Source organism: Grus americana, chromosome 2, assembly GCF_028858705.1.
Source record: "Grus americana isolate bGruAme1 chromosome 2, bGruAme1.mat, whole genome shotgun sequence".
Taxonomy (NCBI): domain Eukaryota; kingdom Metazoa; phylum Chordata; class Aves; order Gruiformes; family Gruidae; genus Grus; species Grus americana.
In genome coordinates, this window is record NC_072853.1 from 39,974,928 (window position 1) to 39,998,622 (window position 23,695).

Genomic DNA, 23,695 nt, shown 5'->3' on the forward strand with positions numbered 1-23,695 from the left:
TTACCACAAACAAACAAACAAACAAACAAAGAGTCGTATGGGTATATTTATTTTATTTCTGATCAAATACAATTTTTTAGCCCTGATCAGGCATTAAAATTTTATTTGCACATCTGTAACATAAGTGAGAGAGGAGCTTCACTTATACATTGTTTATAAGGTAGTTAGAAAGGAAACCTTTACTCATTAGCTTTCTACTTACAACACCCAGCTGTGGAAGAGCCGGGTTTATTTCCCTTTCACAGCCGCGACAACCTGAATCCATACCATCGTTTTCCCAAGAGATTGCCCTAATTACCATACCGTAGTTAATGGGGGGTGCTTTCAGAGAAAGCTCTTTTGTGAAGCTTTCCCTCTTTATATAAAATAATATGATATTAATTGGAGCAGGGACTGAAACCCAAGTGAATTCCTTGACGACAAGCCTACAGCCATAAACACAGTCTTCCAGTCCCCAGCTTACCCCTCCCCACCAGCTTCCTCCCCTCACGTTAACCAGTTTGGCCTTCCAGATTATTAAAACAAACTTTGGTGGGAATTTGGGTATGTATGATATTGCCTTTTTTTTTTTTTTTTTGGCAAATGATTTTAAAACACGACGTGTTTTCACGTAAAATTATGGAGGCTTTCCATGTTACTCTTGTGAAGATACATCATACTTTTCTGAAAGAACAGAAAGGATCAAGTCACATGCATCATGTTTGACACTGGGAGGGTAGGTAGAAGAAGTTTTCATCACTCTTTGTCAGGAAAAGTTTAAAGATCTTGGTGTGCTAGATCCATACTTTAAGCTAAATATCAAACTGTTCCTTTAAAAAGAAAATCAGTTTACCATGAAAATCTGAACATTATGCATTACAATTGAAAGAAAAATGTTTCAAAGTCTCACAGTGAAAAGCAGGCTTAAATTACCTACATTCTTATTCTCATTCAAATTTTCCATTAACTGTAGTGGAACTTCTTGGCAGAATTCAAACAGTGAATATTCAAAGATTTTCCTTTCTGCCACAAGAATAAGATCTGAGCAAAGTTTCAGCAGTGGGGGATTTCTATTCGGACATTTGAAAAGTCTGTCCACATTGTATACGTAGTCCATGTGAAGACATTGAATTAAAATTACCATTTAATACTGCACCAAGTTATATTTTCTGATAGCATTCATGATTGAAGACCTAATAAATTCACAGGACTCTAGGCAACACCTAATTCTGGTCAGAGCAAATATAAACATGATAGTGCTTAAAAACAAACAAACCAACAGAAATCAGGCAGCTGCCAGACAGCATCATAATTTTCCCTGATAGGATGTCAACAGAAGTCGACATTCATTTCAGAAGCAAAACATTTATTTAAATGGAAAAATAGAACAATAGCAAGAAAAAAAAGGTGAATATTCCCTGCCAAGATTTCAACGCTGAGAAAATAGCCACGCTTGAAAAGCTTCTGATGGTGTTTGATTTGCCAACCACACTAACATACCTTGATGACAGCACCTTTCTGTCATGCCTGACAACATGTTAGCATATTAATGAAAAGCAAATTTTTAAGCTAGCATGTTAGGTAAAATGTGGGTCCCGATTAACTCAGTGTCAAATACTCATCAATTTGTAAATACCCAGAATTTTATGCATACAGTGCAAAAAGACCTCAGTCTCTTGATGAACACATCATCCACAGCATAGTTTTCAGAAACATTAAATGGACCCCAAATTCCATGGTTTACTGAACAAAATTCTTGATTCTATCATGACTAGCTTGGTTCCGATATTGGTGCCTTTGGTGTAATCTATACAAGAGCGGCAGGGAGATAATTTTGTGTCTATCACATTGCTGAAAAACTACTTTTCAAATGCTGTAATTATAAACCACAAGATAAAAATTCCAGCCAAATTCTGAGATCAATCGAAGCATGTACTAATAAAAGGGATTTTTCTCAACTGCTGAGTAATATTTGTGCTACTATTTCTCTTTATTGTGATTTCTCATGTGTGTTAAGCAAGAAGACTTAAAAGTGAAACACAGTGGTGAAACTGGAAAATACAAGACTTCAGTTCATACCTGCTGGTTTATAATCCCCTTACACTAACGATATGATCAGAACCCTCTGCAGTCCGTGGAAAGACAACTCAAATTTTCACAAACTCAGGGGTCAGACTAAAAATTTTGCTTCACTTCCTAGGCACTTAGATAAAAACACTAGTTATCTATAAAAATATAATAGTCACTATAAAAACAGCCATCACTGAACTGATTGAAAAAATACAAACTCTATGGATAATGAAAATGAACTATTACTTTGGGCATTCATCACTTCCATGTGTTGCTTTTCTGTTCATCTAATAGATTTTTTAAGTCAGAACATACCAATACGATCATTTATTTTGGTCGTGTATGACGTGCACTAATTTCCTCATCGAGCTTCGGTGAGCTAGATCATATTTGGAGAAAAAATAAACTGTTGTAGCTTTTCATTATGGAATTTTATCACCAAAGGAATCTATCACTGAAAGCTTTAATTTTAATGGAATTTTTACTGAGTAAATTAAATTTTATTTCTTATTAAATCAGTTTCACCAGTTTTCTGTTTGTTGTCAGCCAAAAGCTAGGAGTTTTAATGCCGAAACCAAGAAAGTATGTAGCTCACAAATGTTCCCATCTGAACTGAGTGGGGTTCACAATTCTCCGAAAGCATTTCATGAATTGACAGTGATGTAGTTCATATCACTAAATCTACATTTAGTGGGGACATTTATTCTATTAACAATACCGGGATCAGCATGCGCTATGGGCATAGTGTGCCTGGAATCATTTAAGTATGAATGTGGTGAACAAAAATCAATATCATCTATGCCCAACAGGAGGATAAACAACCAGCGGACATTGTGTGGAACTCACTGTAGACACAATGTTAAATATAACCTATGCTAACATAAGTGCTACCATGTACAAAAGCAACGAGTATCTCGATACTTCCAGCAAACAGTTCTCTAATCAGAGGTTTGAATAAGGAATCAGTGACCTGGGGCACTGAGTGTCATGTAAAGGAAAGTTTTATTCAGATGCAAAAAAAGTCACCCTTTGCCACTTGTTCTTATTTATAAAAAATTAACATTCTCACCGTGAGAGCAATTTGCTCAACAAGTTATTACATTAACCATCTTAGTAATTTTCTTTAGCTGCTTTCAAAGCAGTCGTGGAAATTCAGATACACTTTTCATACACATTTGAAAATTCAACCAAAATGACGTTGTCTGGTTTTCAACAATCAAGCAAAAAGAACCTCAAATTTTTCGCTGAATAATCTTCCCCCTGCTCCCCCAATGGTACTTCAGAAGGCAAGTGTAATTCAGATTCATTGCATTTATGTACTTCCCACCCATGACCATTTACTATCAGCGACAAGTTCAAACGCTGGAGTTCTCGTTGGAGGCAAACTCCAAAGATCAAATTGTATGTTCGAACAAGCACATTTTTCCTCTATGGTTCCAGCCTTTTAAAATCTGAGAGTCCTGCTGTTAAAACACCCTCCCGTAAACCTGAAGAAGGATAAGTGACCTACCTTAGAAAGTCCGCCTACTTCCAAATAGAAGCAGATAATGAAAACATTCCAGGTGACCCACAGGGCAGTCCACACCGTGTACTAAACAGAAAGCCAGATGAAAGCAAAAAGACAGAAAAATAAAATGTGAAGATGAAAGGACTTTATACTGAGCAGATCAATAATAATAAAAAAAACCCCTGATATCAATAAGCACTGTTCTTCTGGGAACAGCCAAGTGCAGAGAGTTCAGAAAAGGAGTTCTCCCTGCAGAAGCCCCATAAGAACCATAGGAAATTACAAATCCAATATTCATTGCTGGTCTAAATACATACCAATAAAACAGATTTATTCTTTACAGTTTTACACTATCCTACTGATGCCAATTAAGTCCATAATGCTGACTTAAACACTAGTTTTGGGGCAACTGTGAGTCATTCGTAAATCATGATTTAGCTCTGTTATGGGAGATTCCAGAAGATTACAATAATTTAAATAAGAAAATGTTATTAATATACTATTTAAATATTATGAAGAATGACACAAGAAAAAAACCCACCAAATAAAACAGAAGATCTATGGATCTGGTAATTTGGATTATTTTTTTTTTTTAAACAAATAGGTAAAGGATAAATCTGATCTCTAAAGAGTCTTTCAGTAAAAGGTATTTTAATTACATTAAAAGTAGCTCGCTACTTCTCCAGTCCTTGTGGCCACAAATCCAATCTCACAATGGACCCTTAACATGTGAATGTACCTGCATCTCTTCTGGGTTCTCCAGTGTCCTACCCTAGCGCACGACTGAACTCATACTCCACCCACAGCGTGAATGGGAGATTAATTTGTCTACCTTAAATCACCTTTTGCATTTTAATTGTCAACATAATTGACAAGCGCTATTTCCTTACGACTGCAAACCATGCCCAGTTACCCCTCCAAGCAGTACACCTCAGAAGCACTTCTGGCTGGCTGGCTAAGTGCACACTCAGCCTCGCTGGAGCTACACCCACCTGACAAACACAACGAGCAGCAGCACGGCCACTTTACATTTATGTGCTTGCAACCTTCATAACAGAGAACTGCTGCTAAGTGCCTTTGCAAGTCTAATTAGCTACGACCAGGTGAGGCTAATATGCTATTGTTTTGCTTCAATATACTCAGTAAAGCTCAACACATTTACAATATGCTGGATCCCAGTTCCATCGCATGAGTGCTGTCACCTTGACATTCTCAGGCAGTTTTGGGTTATGTTCCCCTCTTCTTTCCCCTCACTGTGATGTATAACGAAAGGTTCAGGTGAAGAGGGTTGAGGTTTTTTCCCCACTTTGATTACCTCCACATGCATACAGTCGCTTCTGTACACCAAACAGGTTAATTGCTTTAATTTAATTTCTTATGAGGTATTTAGGCAGTTTGGAGATGGCTATGGCATAAGAAGTAGGTCATTAATAAACAAAATGAGAGTAACCCTCCTGGGCCGTTTCCTCTGGCAGTGTGGCAACTGAAGGCCGGGTTGTTATAAAATAGACAAAGCCGTTGTAGTCTGTGAACAGTATAAGGTCTGTACTACTAATAGGATTAACTTAAAAGAGGATATCACATTTTACCATGTTTGCTGACTCTGTAGCAACTCATCATAAGCTCCTGATTTTCCAACATATGTCTTCAGAACATTAGGTGCAGAGCGTTCAAAATTAATGAACACCTAATACAAGCCCAGCTGCTCCTAAAGAGCAGATTTTAGAATATTCAGGAGAAACCACCCTCTTAAGAAAGAATTTTTATCTGTCCATGAATGAAATCTGTCATCACAACAACGGGAAACCTACTTCATCTGCCAGGCCAAGCCAAATCTGTTAACGGCCTCATTCTGTCCCACGGGCACCAATGACAACTCTGAACCATGCAGGCAAAAAACTGCAGGCAAAAAAAGTGCTTTCCCAGGCCAAGCTAGGCTGTTTTACACAGTCAGGACCTGTTCGGTCCCTTATCTGCTGTGACGATTACTGAAAGACAAGTGCAAGTGCAAAGCAGGTGTGCACCTTGAAACCCAGCTGCTCTGTGAGGGAGAGGCTCTTCCTGACTCTTACTGAACTGCAGGAACATAAATTTAGGCTCCATTTTCTTTAAGAACATAATAATTAAGTGTTTAGTAATTAGTACTTCATAATTTTTAAAAGACAGTTATTCTCCACATTTGAAAACACATTTTTTTTGGTTGTGCAAGTAGCAGATTTTTTCCTTGTACAGTGTCATAGGTACTTAAGGAAGACTTCATTAAAAGAAAAGTTTTGAGACAGCAAAAGCAAGAAAGCAAAATTAAGAAATGTCAGGATTCTGGTTATATTTGCCATCTTAATTTTTCCCTTTTGTGGATGTGCAATACAATGAAAACATTACTTAAATCATCATAGGTATATTTTTATTTTAAAAGACCCTACCTTACTCAATATATTTTATGAACAGCTAGCTCAATACTTCATTTCTCTTTGTCACCCAGACCCTGCTCTGAGGACAGAATATTAATTTCCTCATGAGGTTTTCTAAAATGCTTATCGCTGTAATGTGAGAGCTGCACAAACGTTAACTATTTTATTTTGTAAGAGAATGATACAGCTCTCAGAATGCAAATGATGTTCTGATACATGCAGAGATTACATTCAGAAGTATTCATACATTATAGGCATCCAACCCGAGATGCTAAAGATGTTCATTTTTCAGAACACTTGGGGTTATACAGCACTCTGCAAGTTCAGTGTTCAGCTCCCGGTGGCTGAGCACTCAGCACTTGTGCAAATCAGACCAGAAGGTCTCAAGACAAGAACTCAGAACACAAGGGAAAAACAAAACACATGAGATGTTTGGTTTAAGTGACTCGTTTTGTGTCATAAAGGGTTTTGGTAGTTGAGAGCAGAGATAAAACTCAGCTACCCAGCGCAGCCTTCACAGCAAAAGCAATCCTTCTATTCTTGCTGTCACATACCTCATTCTTGCCATATCTTCTGTTTTCTGCAAATCAAGTTTCTATTCTATAGCTATTATTACCAGAAAATCCCCAAATGGCCATCCTTTCTATCGCAATTGAGTTGCCTCTGGAAAAAAATTGGTATGCGTCCATGCAGTTCAAAACTGCAAATACATAAAAGGATCACATTAAGATTGCACAGGAGAGCTTTAAGAGCAGCTTTTCTTAATTTTTGACTGTTTCTTCCTGAAAAACTTGTAACACTTTCCGAACATTATATGTGTAAGTTGATATGTATATGCCTTCAAGATTTTAAAACAAAAGAAAGTAAGAATATTTCATTATGTGGCATCACAATAACACCTGCTTGGGTCACTAGGTAGGCTTAACTTTTAGATCCATTACGAAGACCTCTCCTTTGAGCTAGCAGGGAAACTGCCTACAGCCCTGGGTTGTTGTCCTTTGCATGGAGGGACAACAGGCAGGGGAAGGTGTCGTGCACACTGGCAGACATTTGCTGTCAACAGAGGAGTGGTTAGGGTCTGAAACATGAGGTCCACACAGAGCTCATTTCCCTTTCAAGGCACTTCACCTAACACGTTTCATGACTTGACCTGCCATTCAACCGTTGCCACTCATGTCCTGAACACTACCCTGACCGTCCTACTGTCTCTGCTCACTCCCCCCCCGCTCCCCGTTGATTTCTGCCCCAGTTCTTCGGCCAGCTACATTCAGTGTCCCCTGGGTCAGATGGTTTAATGCTCAGCATCAAAACCTTGCCGCATCTGGCACGAAGAAGGAATTTTCCACACACAGGTTGAATCAATAAGAAGAGTTGTGGGTTTTTTATTTTATAGTCCATATGATGCATTACTTAAAAATCACCCAAACATTTTCACCTAAGAGATTCCTTCTGCTGGAAGGACCTAGGACACTGGTGATATTTGCTGATTTCTCCCCTTGATGCACTGTATACTTTCTTGCTTTTGGCGTTTTGCACTAAGGATTGTATACTATGTGAGGAAGCATTTGGAGTCTTACAGAATCAAAGAATCACAGAATGGTTTAGGTTGGAATGGACCTTTAGAGATCATCTAGTCCAACCCCCTTGCAATGAGCAGGGCCATCTTCAACTAGATCAGGTTGCTCAGAGCCCCGTCCAACCTGACCTTGAACGCTTCCAATGACGGGGCATCTACAACATCTCTGGGCAAACTGTTAAACCTTACAATTTATGTGGAGAGAGTACTCCCTAAACCTTAGAGGTTAAATGTCTATTAAATTGTTGTCCAGCCAAGTAGGTTCCTTTCAGATCCCCTTTCTTAATGCCAGCCTCTCTATAATAGTGATATTTCCATAACTCTTTTGACTCTACAGATCATATTGAAATCAATGCAGGAGATACCTTTCATATACCAGTGAAATACAACCACCATTTCTAGAGTTAAATCACTGGTATTAGATGGACACAATGTCACAAAAAAAAATGGTTAAGGAACAATATGAAGGATGGCTTCGTAAACTGAAGAGAGAAAAGGGAAATTCCTAATTTTGAATATTACAAGGATTGCGGGATAAGTTTAGTTTTAATGAATAAACTATCATCTCAAGTGTATATTTAATCTGAAATGCAGCACCTCCTCTGACAGTGTCTTGGCATTAGGGGAAATGAATGTCGGCTCAGGGATACTTCAAGGGAAAGGCAGCAACTACTGAGTCATCAGGTCGTCTTCCTGTAATACCTGGCTGTGCCTCAGAGGCATCAGTACTTACAGAGCCCTACTTAGTCATATTTGTGAAAGATGACAAGGAAAGTGGCATAAATCAACATGATGGAACAGTAACAACTCAGGACTTAGCAGAAAAGATATTCAAGGAGTAATTTTGGATGCCTAAATATTTCATACGTGTTTTGAAACTGCAAGAGTCTTTGTATAGCATTAGCTTGAATACTGCGTAAAGCATCCTGTATAGACTCTCTTCTGCTTTTTTTTTTTTTTTTTAAGAAACTGTCTCCTGGCTTTTCAGGTGTACATATTGCCTATATTTCATATTATTTAATAGAATAAATTAAGGCAAGCAAAGCAGAGATATCCACCTTATATTCCCCCTATTTAAGGGGTGTATTATTTCCATCTCTCACTGTTCATTAATACATTTATGTTCAGCTTTGGGCCAAGTTTGTACAACCTTAGCTATATGAGTCATCATTCAGAAGGCTTTTGAGGTCCTGTATCAGAAGAGGGGAAAAAATCCCCAACCTTAACAAGTATCCTGTCATCATCTTTAATCAATTTTAACAGACTGAAAATCTTGCTGGTGATGGCAAGTTCTATCAAGGAAGGAAAAGCATGCACAGGGAAGTGTGCTCTGGAGCTGCATGACGGGTGTGTTACATTGTAGTTGGAACTAAAATTTAGGGTTTTTTTCTTCTTTGCAAATGTTTGTGTAAGTTTCAAATGAACTAATGTGGGAAAATTAGGAATCAGGTCTGCACTTTTATGTCTCCTGGGAACTTCCCACTGATTTAATTCAGCCACAAAATATTCAAGTACTGAAAATAGCACATCCGCTTAGTGACAGGACAAACTGTTCAGAAAAATTGATCTAAATTACTAATACAAACCCTATTAAAAATAATTATTGTATTTAAACTAATTAGGACATTTGGTGTTAATGCTGCTGCTGCCCCTCTCTGTGTGTGTGTTTTCTAAGCTCTGAGGACTCAGAATTTTACCTCTGAGCAAGTGAAATTTCAGATTTATTTCAGAATCACCATCCTTATAGTCCTGTGTGCAAAGGACCAGAGACAGAGAACATGAGCCACTACCCTTATCTATTTGGAATGACACCTTCTCAAAGGGTGGGACATTTTTTTGGTAGAAAGCTCTCAGATCAAATTTTATATCACTCAAACTATGAAGCAAAACTATTCAGATTTTTAATGGCTATGCTTGTGCTGCTGTCAAAGAAATAACTGCAGCTTATGTAGTCATTAAATGCTAGTGATAAACTAGCTACCCTGGGTTCAATGGCAGTGGAAGAGTTAGAAGCATCCAACTGCTTCTCTGTTTATCCAGCTACTATCGCAGCCCTCACTGAGCTCCTTGGCTCTAGGTACCTGCACCAAAAGCCTGATCAGTTGTGTTTGCAGAACTAGTCTCATATTTGACTGCAGTACAGTCGTGCAAAGTGAAAGCTTTTGTGTAACTTCTCTTGTCAGGGAAAACTTCAGGCACAGGCTTCATTGCACAGAAGACAGATTAAAGACGTTCTCTTGAGGTCAAACCAAGGACCTTAGAGCTGGTCAGCTTAAGTCAAGATACTTACCAGCGTATGACAGAATATCATGGGGACAATTTTTGCCCACGTGTGACAGATCAATTTTGCATAGACAGTTTACAGAAGTAAACTGTTTTATCTGACATGATTCTCTCTGTAATTCATTTTTTTTTATATATTCTGATGAGATCTGCACTAGCAAAGCTGATTTCCACGGAAGTCTTAAGGAAAAGACAATGGATATTCAGCATACTTTTCTTGAAGTACTTGGTTACTTTTCCAGTTAAACTGGATTTAGCTTAATCTAAGCCAGAAGCTTGAGCAATCTGAGTACATAAAAGCATGACCCAACATATTTCTTTCGCCAAAGCCACAGCACCAAATTCTCACTCTAATGTGAGACACCAGCCACTAACATGTCCAGGGGCTTAGGTGTGGCTGAAGGTACACCTATGGACTTGGAAGTCCATGAAGCTTCTCAATGAATTTGGAACCCAATTCACTACTCAGAGCATGGGTAGGAATTTTTCAGTACTACTGAAATTCAGGACCCTATTGAAGATTTGGATTGAACAGACTTTATATTTGAAGCCAGCAGTAAAAGTTTACTGCTGTAACAGGTAGGTTGTGTTTTTAAAGGGTTTCAGAAGCAGGGAGGCGGTCCATAGCCTTCTTTGGGAGAGATGCCTTTGCCTTTTTGCCTTAGCGAAGACAGCCCGGAGCTGGCACTGGTAGTGGTCTTTGCTGTCTGTACCGCAGACTCCTCTAGGGTTTCTGAGGACAGTTGGCAAAGTCCAGTTGCAGCTGGGACAGCCATAGGAAGCACATCTTCTGGGAAGCATGTGTTAGGTATAGCTGGAAGATCCTCAGGCTACACCAGCTTAACGTGCGCTTATGCTGGCTTGAAGTATTCACTGAATTCAGCCTGAGGGTGAAGCTAGACAAGAGGCTGAACCGACAAGTTTGTAGCTAGCAACACGGGAAGTCTTGCATCTCCTCCTGTCCCCTCTGCCTCTACGCTGCTGGCCATGATTGTGGAGTCCCAGTCCCTGCCTTATACTGGCCCTGGCACCTGTTGTGAACCTCACAGACTGGATTCAGCTCACCAATCTAGCAAAAAACTCTCCACTTTTAGCTAGGTTGGTTTTCTGACAGCTTAGGAGTGGAACTCCTAAGTGGAACTGTAATTCCTGTCAGAATTTGTGGAGAGGGATTTGGAGAAGTATTCAGCCAGGGAGAAGAACGGTGGGAACAGGGATGCATGCAAGCCACCCCCTTCTGCTGATGTTGAGCTGTGAGGCTAGTTCCAGACAATTTGTGTACTTTCACCCTTCAGACTTCAGAATTTGGCTCAAACTATTCCCACTTCGCTGGGAACCTTATGTTAGTAAGGATAGAAGTTGCTCTAAAGTCTTGATCTTCCCAAGTGGTGAGTATTTGCACCTACTATAGCTTGAGCTCTTAAATATATGCTTAAAGTTAAATCAGAATTTGAGTTCAGTTAAATCTGAGGATAAAGCATCTTGTTGAGGAGTTTCTTTCTTTAATTATGAGTTTTCTGCCTCTACTTTAAAACAACTTTAATATAGTCTAAAATGTTCATTTACATTGGAAAAGATACAGAAACAGTCAACATCTGTTGGGTTTCATTTGAAAACTAAAGCAGAGCTTCCACCACTGAACAGCAGTGCTGAACCTGAGGGGCAAGAGATTTTGTGGCGTTGCACTTCAGACATGAATTTCCTACGTAATTTTACAGCTGCTTACCCTCACTTGCTTCCGATGTCTTATGTATAAAATGGAGAACATGAAGCAGAAAGGTGAGTCATCGATATATGGATGTATATACACTACTGCCCAGTTCTCCAACCACAGCTAACAGATAAAAGTGCTATTATTTACATCAATCCATTTTCAATTACTTATAGTCTGCTTGTGAAGCTTAGCTAATGTGAGTATAAAGAACCTTGAGTGCACTTTTTATTCACTTTTTCTTTTAAGACATGACAAAGAATTACAGGATTACAGGCTTGATTAGATAAGATGAAGCTTTTTAAGTATTTGTTTAATGAGTTTTCCCCAGCAGACATTTATTTCACTCTTTTGTGAGGAAAAAAAAATAACTTTAGTCTCTTAAAATCCATTACTGACAACACAACTGAAATGTTCCAGATATATTGACACTGCCAGGTAAACACATAATATTCATCCATTCAGGAGAGACTGTGGGGGATGAAAAGGGATGTTTTTTGTTGGCATTTTCCTTCACAGATTTGAAGGTTTGTGTTTGGTTTTTTTTGTTTTTGGGGGTTTTTTTGTTGGTTTTTTTTTTTTTTATTCCTGGCTATGTTGAGAACATGGGGAAAAAAGTGTGAATCCTCAAGTTAAAAGCATTACAACAATTTAGGGTCAAGGCCATAAATACAGGTCTTGGCAAAGTTAGATGTAAGTGAGAAGGAGATTTCTTTGGAACCCATGGGTCACAGGACCAAAGGAATTTATACAATCCTTGCTTCTCCCTGTTTAAGAGGAAGATGTAGCTAAATATAACTTGTTCATTACAATTTTTATTTTAAATGGACATTGATTCTGCTTGTCTATTGCAGGGAGAACAACAATTTGTATTTCTTTCCTTCGTTTATGCATTGCCTAATTGTAGATGTTCCCAGGACCCATCTAGGTATTTCATTCTTCAAAGAATCTTGCTAAGAATTTGTATCAGGGTCATAATTTTGGCAGCACTTTCTCTAGTCTACCCATTCTTGATAGCTTCTGAAATCTCAGAAATGCTACTCAGTAGTCCTAAATTTGAAAAAGACATGGAGACCTCTAAAGTTTCTGCAGAAATACCATCTGGCATTTTGAAACCAAGAAAATCTTGCATTGTAATATGACAGGTTTTAAAACCAATTGCAAAAAAAAAAAAAAAAAAAAAAGAGAGACTTACCACGACTATATATCGAGGCCTAAACTGGATGGTTCCAAACAAACCCAAAATGACAACTATTATTTGTAGGAAATTGCCAAGGATAGGAGCCCATTGGAAACCAAGGAAGTCAAAGATCTGTCTCTCTAATGCTGCCAGCTGTAAGAAAACACATAAACAGAACATCCACTTTTTAATTATGGGTGAGACAGACAATTGACATTTTGTTATTTGCACCAGGCTTCACCAGAGAAAAGTACAGCAAAATTCTGAAACCACAGTTCCTGGGTGTAGCCTTTGTCAGCACTGTCAGCACACTGGTATCTGAAGATAGCTACTGGTCAACATAGAGATCTTCTAATGAAAAAGGACTTGAAAAAATGTTAAGAAAATATTTGTAAAACCCTCATATAATACGAAAATACCTCTACAAACCAAATGCAGACAAGTTTTATTTTATTCTTGTATGCTGGAAACTCTAAGACTTGACAATATTTATTTAAATACAAAACTTGTCTTAAACAGAAGCTCACCTAGATTGAGCAAAGCCATGTGAACCTTGCTGCTGTTACTGAAATATCATCATGCTCCCTCCCTTCCCCATGTCTTTGGTTTTTTAGATTTAGTTTCAACTAGACTTGACTGCAAATTCCTTAATATAGTCCTAAAGCAGAGAGATTTGGGCCAAAAAGAGCAGAGGAGGCTCAGAGGACTCCCAGATGTTGCTATTGGGTATGTTCCTGGGATTTCCTTAATGCAGGAATTAAGTCTGTTGGGACTTCCTCACTATCTGAGGCACAGAGGTAGGCTCAGGGTGTGAAAGGTTGTAGAAAATGTTGGAAGACCTTGGAGTAGGTTGCTTCAAAACCAACAGCCACATGAGCTATCTGCACTCTGCCAAAAGCTGCTAAGTTACTTTGAGCAACTGCAAATCAGAAAGACACAGTGGCAGCCTAATGGCTTTATTCCCACTGGGGTGGATTTAGTTGGGTGTGAAAATGAAGGAAGCTAAGAAGCATCAACATTCATCCTTGCAACAGCATGCGGTTCTTAGGTAATTCTGCATTTCTGAATGTTAAGAAAAAAAAAAAAATTCTTCTGCAAATACAATCCAGCCTATTGTTCTAAAGATACTAAAATCAACCTGCTCAGCAGCACACTTGTTGAAGTTTAAACTTGGTTCAATATTTTTCCAGCCATAGCAAGACATTTTTGAGCAGCTAAACGGAACCCTACTGAGAAACAACTGAGTTTCTGTGCTTGATAGACTTTATGACACATCTACTTGATTTTACTATGTTGTACAAACCCTAAAATTTACTGAAATATGCACTTAAAATATTTATAACTGAGACAGATGGAGTAAGCATGGCCCTATGAATACCAACCAAAGTATTATCATATGTGGGTATTTCACATAAAACATTTCATTTTACACATAATGGCCAGTTTCAATCCTCACCTACAAGGCGGGGCTAGGTGTCACTGAGAGCAGAATCCATCTTTTCTGTACAAAAATCATCCCTTACACCAGTCATGACAACTACATTCTCTATGCTGAGGTTAATAAATATGATAAATCTAAACAATTAAATGAACAAAGGTTGAATCATCAAGTTGGTGCACCTCCTCTGCAATCAGTGAAGTTACACTGACATTTATCAGCTAAACATCTGGCCCAGTTTATATAAATGAAAAATTATCACACAGCAGACAATGTTAAAATTATACTATCCTCTTGGACATATAACATGTTCCTATCTTAACAGAAATTATCTTATTCTTTTCATGCTGTAGGTAAGGGAGAATCTCAGAAGGAACTCCACTCCCATGTGAGTGAAGCTGTTGGCTCATGTGGCATTAGCTATCTACCTTGCTTTTGTCACGCTCTGCCCTTTCTTCTTTTAACTCATTGTCCATCTGGATACTCGATATGGAAAAGAATTGCAGAAGTTAATGACCAAATCCAGAAAATTACATATTTCCATGGACCTCAGATGGAATTTCAGTGCCTAATGTTGTGGTTGTCACTCTCCTGGAAGTATGTGGGCATCCTAGCTGGTACACAACAACAATGACCTTGATGTCACTCTCATGTCTTCAGCTTGTAGTAGACTCACAAGCGTCACAATAATGGCCTAGTTGAAACTTCTCTAGGGACACTTCAGAACCACTTGCTTTTTCTACCACTCTCTAATGTACTCCCTCAGGCAATTCAGGTGACCTCACATTTGGGAATACCCCTGCCTGTAGCTTCCCTAAACCACAGGATACCTCACACAGTACAGTACAAGGGTGCCCCCAATTCCATATGTGAGATGGAAGAGAGTTTCAAAAACTCTTTGGCACAGGCAGAACTCGCAGTTTATGGTATTAGCAACAACGCGCCAAGAGTCCTGTTCTGTATCACACAGGAAGACATTTATGACATCCATGACCAGAGTCTGAGCCTGTTTCATTCCCATCACTACAAGTGGAGATCTTCCAGGGTCAGCAAGGCAATTAATAATTCACAGATCACCATTTTTCAGAGACAATGTGTCTTCCTCCTGGAGCCCCGACATTACCAAATGAGCAGAGGATGGAGTTGCCGAATCAGACTAGAATCTGCTTATCAGCCACCTCTGCCCTGACATTCATTGAAACTGTCACGTAGCCTAGGTCTTCACCTGCACAAATAGATCGAGTGTGTCCTGTAATGCTCCCAGCACTGAAGGCAGCTGATTTAGGATTGCCTCCAGTAAAGTGTCCTTGGCCCTGAAATAGGGCAGCTGTGCGCAAACTACGTACCTACCTACTCAAAATGGTCCCTGGGCATGGCTGAACCATCTGGGAAGACCACTGGTTACAATGATCACGGTTAACGTGGCGGAGGACTCTAACAGCTCACTAGCATCCACAGTGGCATGCCACTGCCTGGCTTCTTCCCCAGGCACATGTGAATTAGTCGGTGTAGAGAGCACAGGACTTGGCCAGAGTGGGTACTGAGGAAATTAATTTCACACAGATGATTCACTGCGAGAGATGGCTGCCCTTAGACATTTTATGTAGTGTTGAAACACCTAGAGCTGTCTAAAAGACAAAAAGCCTGCAGCACAGATACGAATGAAGCTGCTTAGTGTGTGTCCCTTCTTCAACTGGTCCTTAGGAGCAATTTTCAGAGCCGTGTAGATCAGCACCTTAAATGCCTAAAAGATGTTGTACTGCAATGTCAACAAACACAGCCCCTGCCCTTTGCCAGCTGACAGGTGTTAACAGGCTTGGTGCTCAGCTCATGCCTAAACTGGATCACATACAGAGTTTGCCTTCACGTGTGCCTCCTCACTATCTGCCAAGCAAGCTCTGACCACATCTAGCAGGACTGGGCTCCCACAAAATAGCACAGTGGCCACAAGTATCTTCCCAAAGATGACTGTACAAATGTGTATATGCACCGTAGATAGACGTACACATTAAAAAGTAATTAGTCTTTTTATGGATTACTGTGGTAAAGGCACCCACCACAAACGCAGAGCAATAAAGTTCAGTTTCCTCTCCCAATGCCTACCAGGGTTTCCATTCCTCTCCTCCCACCTCCTATCCATTAGGATACCAAAGGGGAAAGCTTCTCCTGGAAGCTGTGTCACTGGCCAAAAAAAAAAATAATTTCTGTTTAGTGAGTCAAAAGGAGAGTACAAGCAGAAACATGAGTCTACAGCCTACTGCTTATGGCATTTATCTGCGATTGGGAGAGTTGCTTGTATTTCTTGCCTGCAGGGCTCGCTCTTTATTTTTATATACAGTGACAGCATTTAAACCACCAAAGGAGTCCTGGGAGCAGGATGCCAAACATACAGCACTATTCCTTCCCCACTAACAAGTGCTTTCACCATCAGGCTACGCAGTGAGACTTTCCTGTGCAGCTAAGTCTCATTTATTTTGCTCTTGTCGCCAACACAGAGTAATTTGTCTCATCCCTAAAGCCCACAGAATACATTAGTGGAGGGAAAAAAATCTAAAGAAAAGAAAGAGGTAGGAGGCATGCCTATCCTGCTCAAATTGTTACTCTCTTCTAAATTGTAAAACCTTCTTGCAGACAGCACAGATAGAAGTTAAAAAACTAACAATTCATGATAATGGCAGAGGAAACATATTAAGTTCTGTTTTCTTTATACCATAAGCAATATGCACTAGAGATAGCATATAAGTGCTGCTGCTCTTGGGTCTAGTATTGCACCCAACAGAGTCCCCAAGCAGAGGTGAAGGCCACAGAGTTTTTAGCTCTGTGCAAATTAATAAAAGCAGTCTCTAAACCAGTCCATGATTCAGGTAATTCGCTGCACAGAAATCATCAGAATAAACAGGGAAGCAGGTAGCTGCGCACAATTGCAGGCTGTTTTTACACAGATAGAAAGAACCAGTACTATCTATGTTTGCACAGACCCAAAATCTCAGTAGCCACAAGTGGCCACCAGATTAACCTATGCCACATGTTGCAGTTGGAAAGAAGCAGACACTGTGAGAGATAGTTTCACTTGGAGTTATGTGCATGTGAATACTTTGAAATGTTTCACCAAAAATATTTTGATGATAAAGAGGCTGTTTTTCTCAACCAGAGTTTCCTGCTTTCATCACCATTTTCAGATTCTTCTGGAAACAGCCAAAAAACCTGAACCCTTGAAAGCAAGGAAGAGGTTCCCAAAATTAGCTGGCTCAACTTCTCCCATTGCTGGAAGACAGATATCAACTTAGTAGGGCAGAGGAGACTGAGACTGGAGAAATGGTGTACGCTCGATGTAACTGAGGTCCTCTGGGGGTTTACTGGCATATCACTTTCCTAACAAACACATGTTGGGAGAGGCTGGCACCTCCGCTACTCTTGATAACTAAGACAACAAAGTTTGGGAATGTCCATCATAAATTGTTCTTTGATACTGTTGTTTAATGACTAACATAAAAGTGGAATGAAAACCCAAATCTTTCTTGCAAATAAAAGAAGAGGGTTTCAGTTTTGCAAATTAAATACTGGGGGTCTGTTTTTTGTGAAACCTATGTCCAGTTGTGTGAAAAATTTTCATGAGAATTTATAAAAATCTATCAAAGCTGATAGGAAATAAAATTTTCTTATCATAACAACACTTGGAAAAGGATACATAATATTTCTTATTACTGCTGCCAAGGGAGTGCTTTGTTATTTAGTCATCAGCACCGACAATTGTGTAATGTAATGTGCACCACTCAGGAGACTAGGACTAGCAGTAAAATGTTCTAACGGGACCGTATCAGATCACTTAATGAAGATGTGCCACATTTGTCTTGTTCTTTTACCTCTTTGTTTCACTAAGTCTATCAAACATTCCCCATGTCCCTCTTTCTGCAGAGTGCAAGGAAAAGGTACTAAGCTGCAAGACTGAGCTGCATTAAAGACATGCAGGCTGAACTTTCTGTTCTGGCCATGCCCAAGCCCTTCTGCATTAAGAGCAGCAAAAAGTTCAGGTGAGCTAATCTGTTTGAATTTTGAGCTTCTCCACCTAGATGGATCAACCAGATGTGCTGCACGTTTGGAACATCCTGAAGAGAAGAAATAGGGCAGCTGTAGCCTCCATGCCCCATATACTGCTTATGGGAAGCAGTAACAAAATAAAGTGTGAGGTAGCAATCAGCAATGCTGCATAGAATCTACAGGAAGAAAATACCAATATGTTCCTAGTCAATAGAGTGATCAAAAAGTATTCTTGAGAGCAGGCTCCAACAAATGCCCCCTATGGAGTAAACCCCTCCTCTAAATGCTCAGGTCCTATTATACTTCAAAATACATATCAGAAGCTGTCTGAGTGATAAGACACAACAGCAGAGTTAAGAAGGCAACTTTTCAAAATGAATGTAAAAACTCAATTTCCTCTTCTGTCAGAAACTTCATGGATAACAGTCAGTTTTATATTTTAATGGAAAAGCTTTTATAAAGGACACGTTAGTTTGAGATGAATAAATAGGTCTCAATCCATAACAGAGAGAGTCACTGGATCAAGAAAAAGAGGTTTCACATGTAACAGATCATTTTAGACAATAACAGACTTAAAAATGGCTTTGTATAAATATAAAAATATAAAATTACTTAATATAAAATAAAAGGTTAATGTTATATACAAATACCTACAAATTTGGTACCCTATAAATTACTGAGTTTACAAATTTGGGAAAGTATAATGTGCTCTACATTTGACATTAAAAAGCTGCTTCAATTTCTCACGTAAGACAATCCCTAGAAATTATAACAACCAGAAAAGTATCCATTCTATACCTAACAAACTTGTGTTCAAGAAATCTAACAGCAATCACAGAATTAAATAATAACTACAGAGCTGTAAAACTATATAGCATAGAAATCTTTTTTGAAATAAAAACAATTATAAAAACTAGGAAAAAAAGACACAAATTATTATGACTTCCCAAAAGGACACTGTTTCCCCAGCTTTCAAAAATGAAAATAGTATACAAAAAATGGTGAATCCAAAAAATATCAGTGCAGAGCATTTATATTCTAAGTTCAAGTCAGGAATTATCTGAAACATTTGAATTATGCATGTAAGACTCAGAGCTGGCTGATGCTGCTAATAATCATCACAGGAGAAGTGCCAGAGCACAGCTTACCATCCATACTAACTACTGCTCCTAAGGGTAAAGATGTTTTCTCCAAAACCCTGCTTCATCTTATGGCCATAAATTTAACCTCTGGCTTCAGAAGGAGTTTCCTGGACATGAGGAATCTCTGAGGACTGTTTCTCCTTTTACCGTTACCACTAGTTTCCAACATGCCACGCTGAATTACAGACAGTTCAGTCCAGTTCGACAGATGCAACTGTTAAAAACTGAACTGGTTCCCAAGACTCCTCCAGGAAACTCCACCTGGAGCTTTAAGTGCCCTCATTTTGGAAGCCCCAGGACACCTTTGCTGAGCTCAGCAGTGCAATCATCTTTCCCTTCCATCCCATCCCATCCCATCCTCTCTTCCTCCTTCCTTCTTTTTTGCCTAGATGGCTGCACATCCCCGAAAAGCTACACACCAGCACAAGGACGAGGGCAATGCTGAGGCAGGAGAGGAGCAGTGGGAGCCACTTACACTACCTTGTAGCCTGGGTACTGGGCTGGGATAGAGAAAACCTTGGATCAAGGTCATTTTTAGCACTAGCCACATTTGACTTAAACCTTGTCTTCACATTCCAGTGCTCTTAGGCACGTATTTCCTTTTTCTTGACAGATGTTCCACTGAGAGCACATTTTTGTAAAACCTTGGGGCAAATGTACAATGGTCACATCATACTTTTACATTATTTTTGAGAATACACACTTTCTAATTTAAGGGAAAAAGACATCAAAAAACTACCAAACTAGTCTGCCTAAAACCCCAGTATTGGAGACTAAAAGATTGACTTACCAAATGCTAAAATCCAGAATTTCTAATAGAAAACTAACAGGTGAAGCAAGAAGAAGGTTTAAAAAAACAACAAAATTAGTTCCTTCAAAGACTGCCTGGTAAAGTACAAAATACTTTTTATACAAATTTTATACTCTTACTGTAATTTCAGAATTTTACTGACAGGCTTGACTTCAATAAGAAGGAACATAAGATTTAACATGAAAGAAATGCCAGGTTTGTAACAGAGGGGAGAACATTTAAATCTGAGGTGGAAGGGTGCTGTCAGATGATTGCTCTGGGCTGAAGAATGCTATTTAGGAAGTTAAAGTCCGTCAGCTAAAGGTTACAGCCTCCGTACCTGTGACTTACCACCTTTCAATAGACGCTTCATAACTGAAGGTAAGTGTAGTCTGTGTCACAATGAATTGTTAAAATTTGACTTAAATCACTTCTTTATACCCTCTGTGATGGTTAAAGCAATGATCTGACCACAGAGGAGATTCCCATTAGATTTTTAATGATCTGAACTTACTTGTCTGGGTGAAATACTAGCTTTCAGGTGATTTTAAGATGGTAATCCCTTATAACAGCTCACTAAATACATTTGTAAGATTATGTGGCATGAAGGTTATTGAATTTCAGGGAAGGTTCTGAGTAAATCATTAATGTTTATAGTAAGTTCAGTTTCATGGAGCAAAAGAGAAACTGCTAGCTTTCTGACAAGTAATTGTCAAAAGAAAAAAAACCACCCCAATGATCTAATACCAAAAGGCCCTTTGCAGTGTTGGCCAGATAGGTAATTGGCTGTCAGTTGGGTAGCTGTAAGACTGGATAAAATATAATGCAAAAGAAATAGATATGCTGAAAGAGCTCAGTAACAGACTAGTAGCCAAGGTTAGCAAAGCCCAAGCATAGACACAAAGAAAAGAAATGCAGGTACAAAATATAAACCATCCTTCTTTTTAAGACAGTCTATGTTGCTTTTCAACAGTGAACATTATTCTTATTCATCAGCTATTCAACTTATACAGAAAATAGTCAGAACTAGGTAATGGTCTTTCCACCGTTATTGTGAGCGCTTAATGACCAAGTGAATGAGTTCATTGGGGGAGGGTGGTAGTGATAGCACATAATATTGCAGAAGACATCATATTTTGGCAAAATAATTCAAAGTTTGGGGGTTTTTTGAGAAAAAAAAAGTGTCACTCATCAATACCCTACCAGCAGTTCTTTGAGAACTGCTTAAGGAAAAAACAAGTAAATAGTGAGCAGTTTTGAAAGCCAACACACTGTACTAATGTCTCAGAACCAGCCACTGCTAAATGACTGCCAAAGAAGTTTATCTCAGCCGAGAATTTGTATAATAAGTATAATAAGGAGAGCTAGTGTATGCCAGATCTTAGGTGCTGAAAGGGTTCTCTTCCTTAGCTCATTTTCTCCATCTTAACAAACAGATATTTTTTTTTTTAAATATCACTATTTAACACTACCAGACAACCACAAAGCAAAGGAATTTTTAAAGGAAAAATGTTTTTCTATTTACTACAAAAGTACTACAAAAGCCTCGCAGCTACACTGATGATGTGCAGGAAGCTTTTAAGTGGTGGGTTTGATATGAGGGTGTTGTGTACTTTCACCAAACTGAGCACAAGCCTCCAGTTTTGGCTAAGATGAAACTCCCACGGAAGTCAGAAGGAGCTGTGACTGCATCAAGACTGCAGGACCTGGCTCTCAAAGGCAAAAGTAAATTATTTAAGAATCTCATCAGCATGGAAGAGAGAGTCTGTTAATATTTATTCTACAGGGTCGCCTGACTGCAGTGATATAAAAGGTGGCATCAAATAGTGCCACTTCCCAGAACACTGCGGGTGCCAGTGTGATATACCCGAGGCTGACTGCTACATCTGTACCAAACAGACACCATAAAAATGCAGTTACAGTCTGTGGGTAGCCAAGATAGGGAAGAAGCTAGCTATTGTAATAAAACCCCGTAGCACCAACTTGTTACAGCACAGTGATTTAAGATTGAATTTCAACCCTCCAATGAAGCTGTAACTGATCCCAAAACACTAAAGTCAAGCCCCTTGGCTGGTTGACCTATACAATCCTGCAAACAGCTGGAATGAACGTGCTTATAATGACATTTAAGACTCCCTTGGTTGTTTCATTTAAATGCCAGCACACATACAGCAAAAGACAGTGTAAGAGATAGCTATAGGTTAAAGACCTCTAAAGATTTCCATCTCATTATGAATGATAAACTCTATGTCAAAAGATATTAGAGAAAAGGGAAAAGCAAATTAAAATTTGTCTTCTTTGCAATTATATCAAGCTACATATGCTGTGGCTTTAATCCAAAAGAACGCTTTTATTTGCCACACCATTATATCCCTTCGTGTCTTCAAATCCTCACTTCTCATAATTGTAAAGTGGGGGTGTTTTTTTTGTTTTTTGGGTTTTTGGGGGGTTTGGGGGGTTTATTTATTTATTTATTTATTTGCGCATTTGAACATATCCAGTACACCTACGTACTTTTACAGGCTTCCTCAATCACTGCTTAAGCAATGGTGGAGTAAAGTACTTATTGACTAGCTAACACTAGTGAGAAACGAACCTGTTTACTACTACTTTGAATTCCCAGGACATAGTAGGTAAGGCAAGGAGGTAACTGGTGATGACGGCACTTGATAACAGTGATGCCGATAGCCCTAGATCCCTCGTAGATTCTGATGATTATGGTATCTAGGAAAAAAAAAAAAAAAAAAAAGAGAGAAAAAGAAAAAGCCAGGAACACTTGCTCACTTGCTGCAGGCTCTGTACCCAACCCATCCCCAGCATGAACAGACAGACTGCCAGACTGTCACTGTGTGAAGGGAGAGAGGCTGAGATGGGCACCCAGACTGCAAGGCATGAGATGAATTGAAATCCCAAATTGATGAGTGCTCCTTCTGGCCAAAGAACAACCCTCTACTCTTATGAAATACAACAGGGAGTCTTTAATGCTCTATAAACCCCTGGATTTTCATGTAGGCTCCAAAAGAAGACAGAAATTAAACCAGATGGAGCTCTCCTTACATGACTAAGGAAGACACATGTTCAGAGTTCACAAGGAGCTGGACAAGTCGGACAGTTCATTCAAGGCTGGAGTGTAACCGAGTAAAATTGTTTGATATGAGCTTTGGCATAAAAAATCAAATGGCATAAATTGGCTTATGCCAGGTCTTGTGAAACGTAAGACTTCCCACAGGATGGTGCATCTTCTATTAGGGTTTAGTTTGTGGTTCCAAAGAGGCAATATATCTTGAATCACCAACTCCCTTCAGGCAAAACAAAGTATTAAACCAAGGCAGCATAATCATGTGCTGCCTGTTAACCCTAATTTAAGCCACAGCATAGAGACTCTTTCCACAGCAGAGAAGAGTTCAGATGTCTGCCTGAATAACTTTTCCTTTCTTTCCCCAGGAAACTCTCTAGTGCCTCTCTCGAGTCCCAGCTATGCGAAAACAGAAGAAAGAGAGACTCCATCTGCTTGAATTTGCCAGATGCACAAGGGAAAAACAAGCAGTTTAGCACAGGCGCAGAAGTCTG

General features: G+C 39.2%; 1 protein-coding gene across 3 annotated transcripts in view; it reads right to left on the bottom strand.

Moving 5' to 3' along the window:
• The window catches only part of NKAIN3 (sodium/potassium transporting ATPase interacting 3), a 379,080-nt gene that overhangs the window by 184,508 nt on the left and 170,877 nt on the right, over window positions 1-23,695 (bottom strand). For all 3 annotated transcript variants that reach the window (XM_054818647.1, XM_054818646.1, XM_054818648.1), the window contains exons 2-3: window positions 12,733-12,870; window positions 3,560-3,640 (exon numbers count right to left, since the gene is read on the bottom strand). In XM_054818647.1, the coding sequence (XP_054674622.1) occupies window positions 3,560-3,640; window positions 12,733-12,870 (219 nt within the window). The remainder of the gene's footprint in view (window positions 1-3,559; window positions 3,641-12,732; window positions 12,871-23,695) is intronic.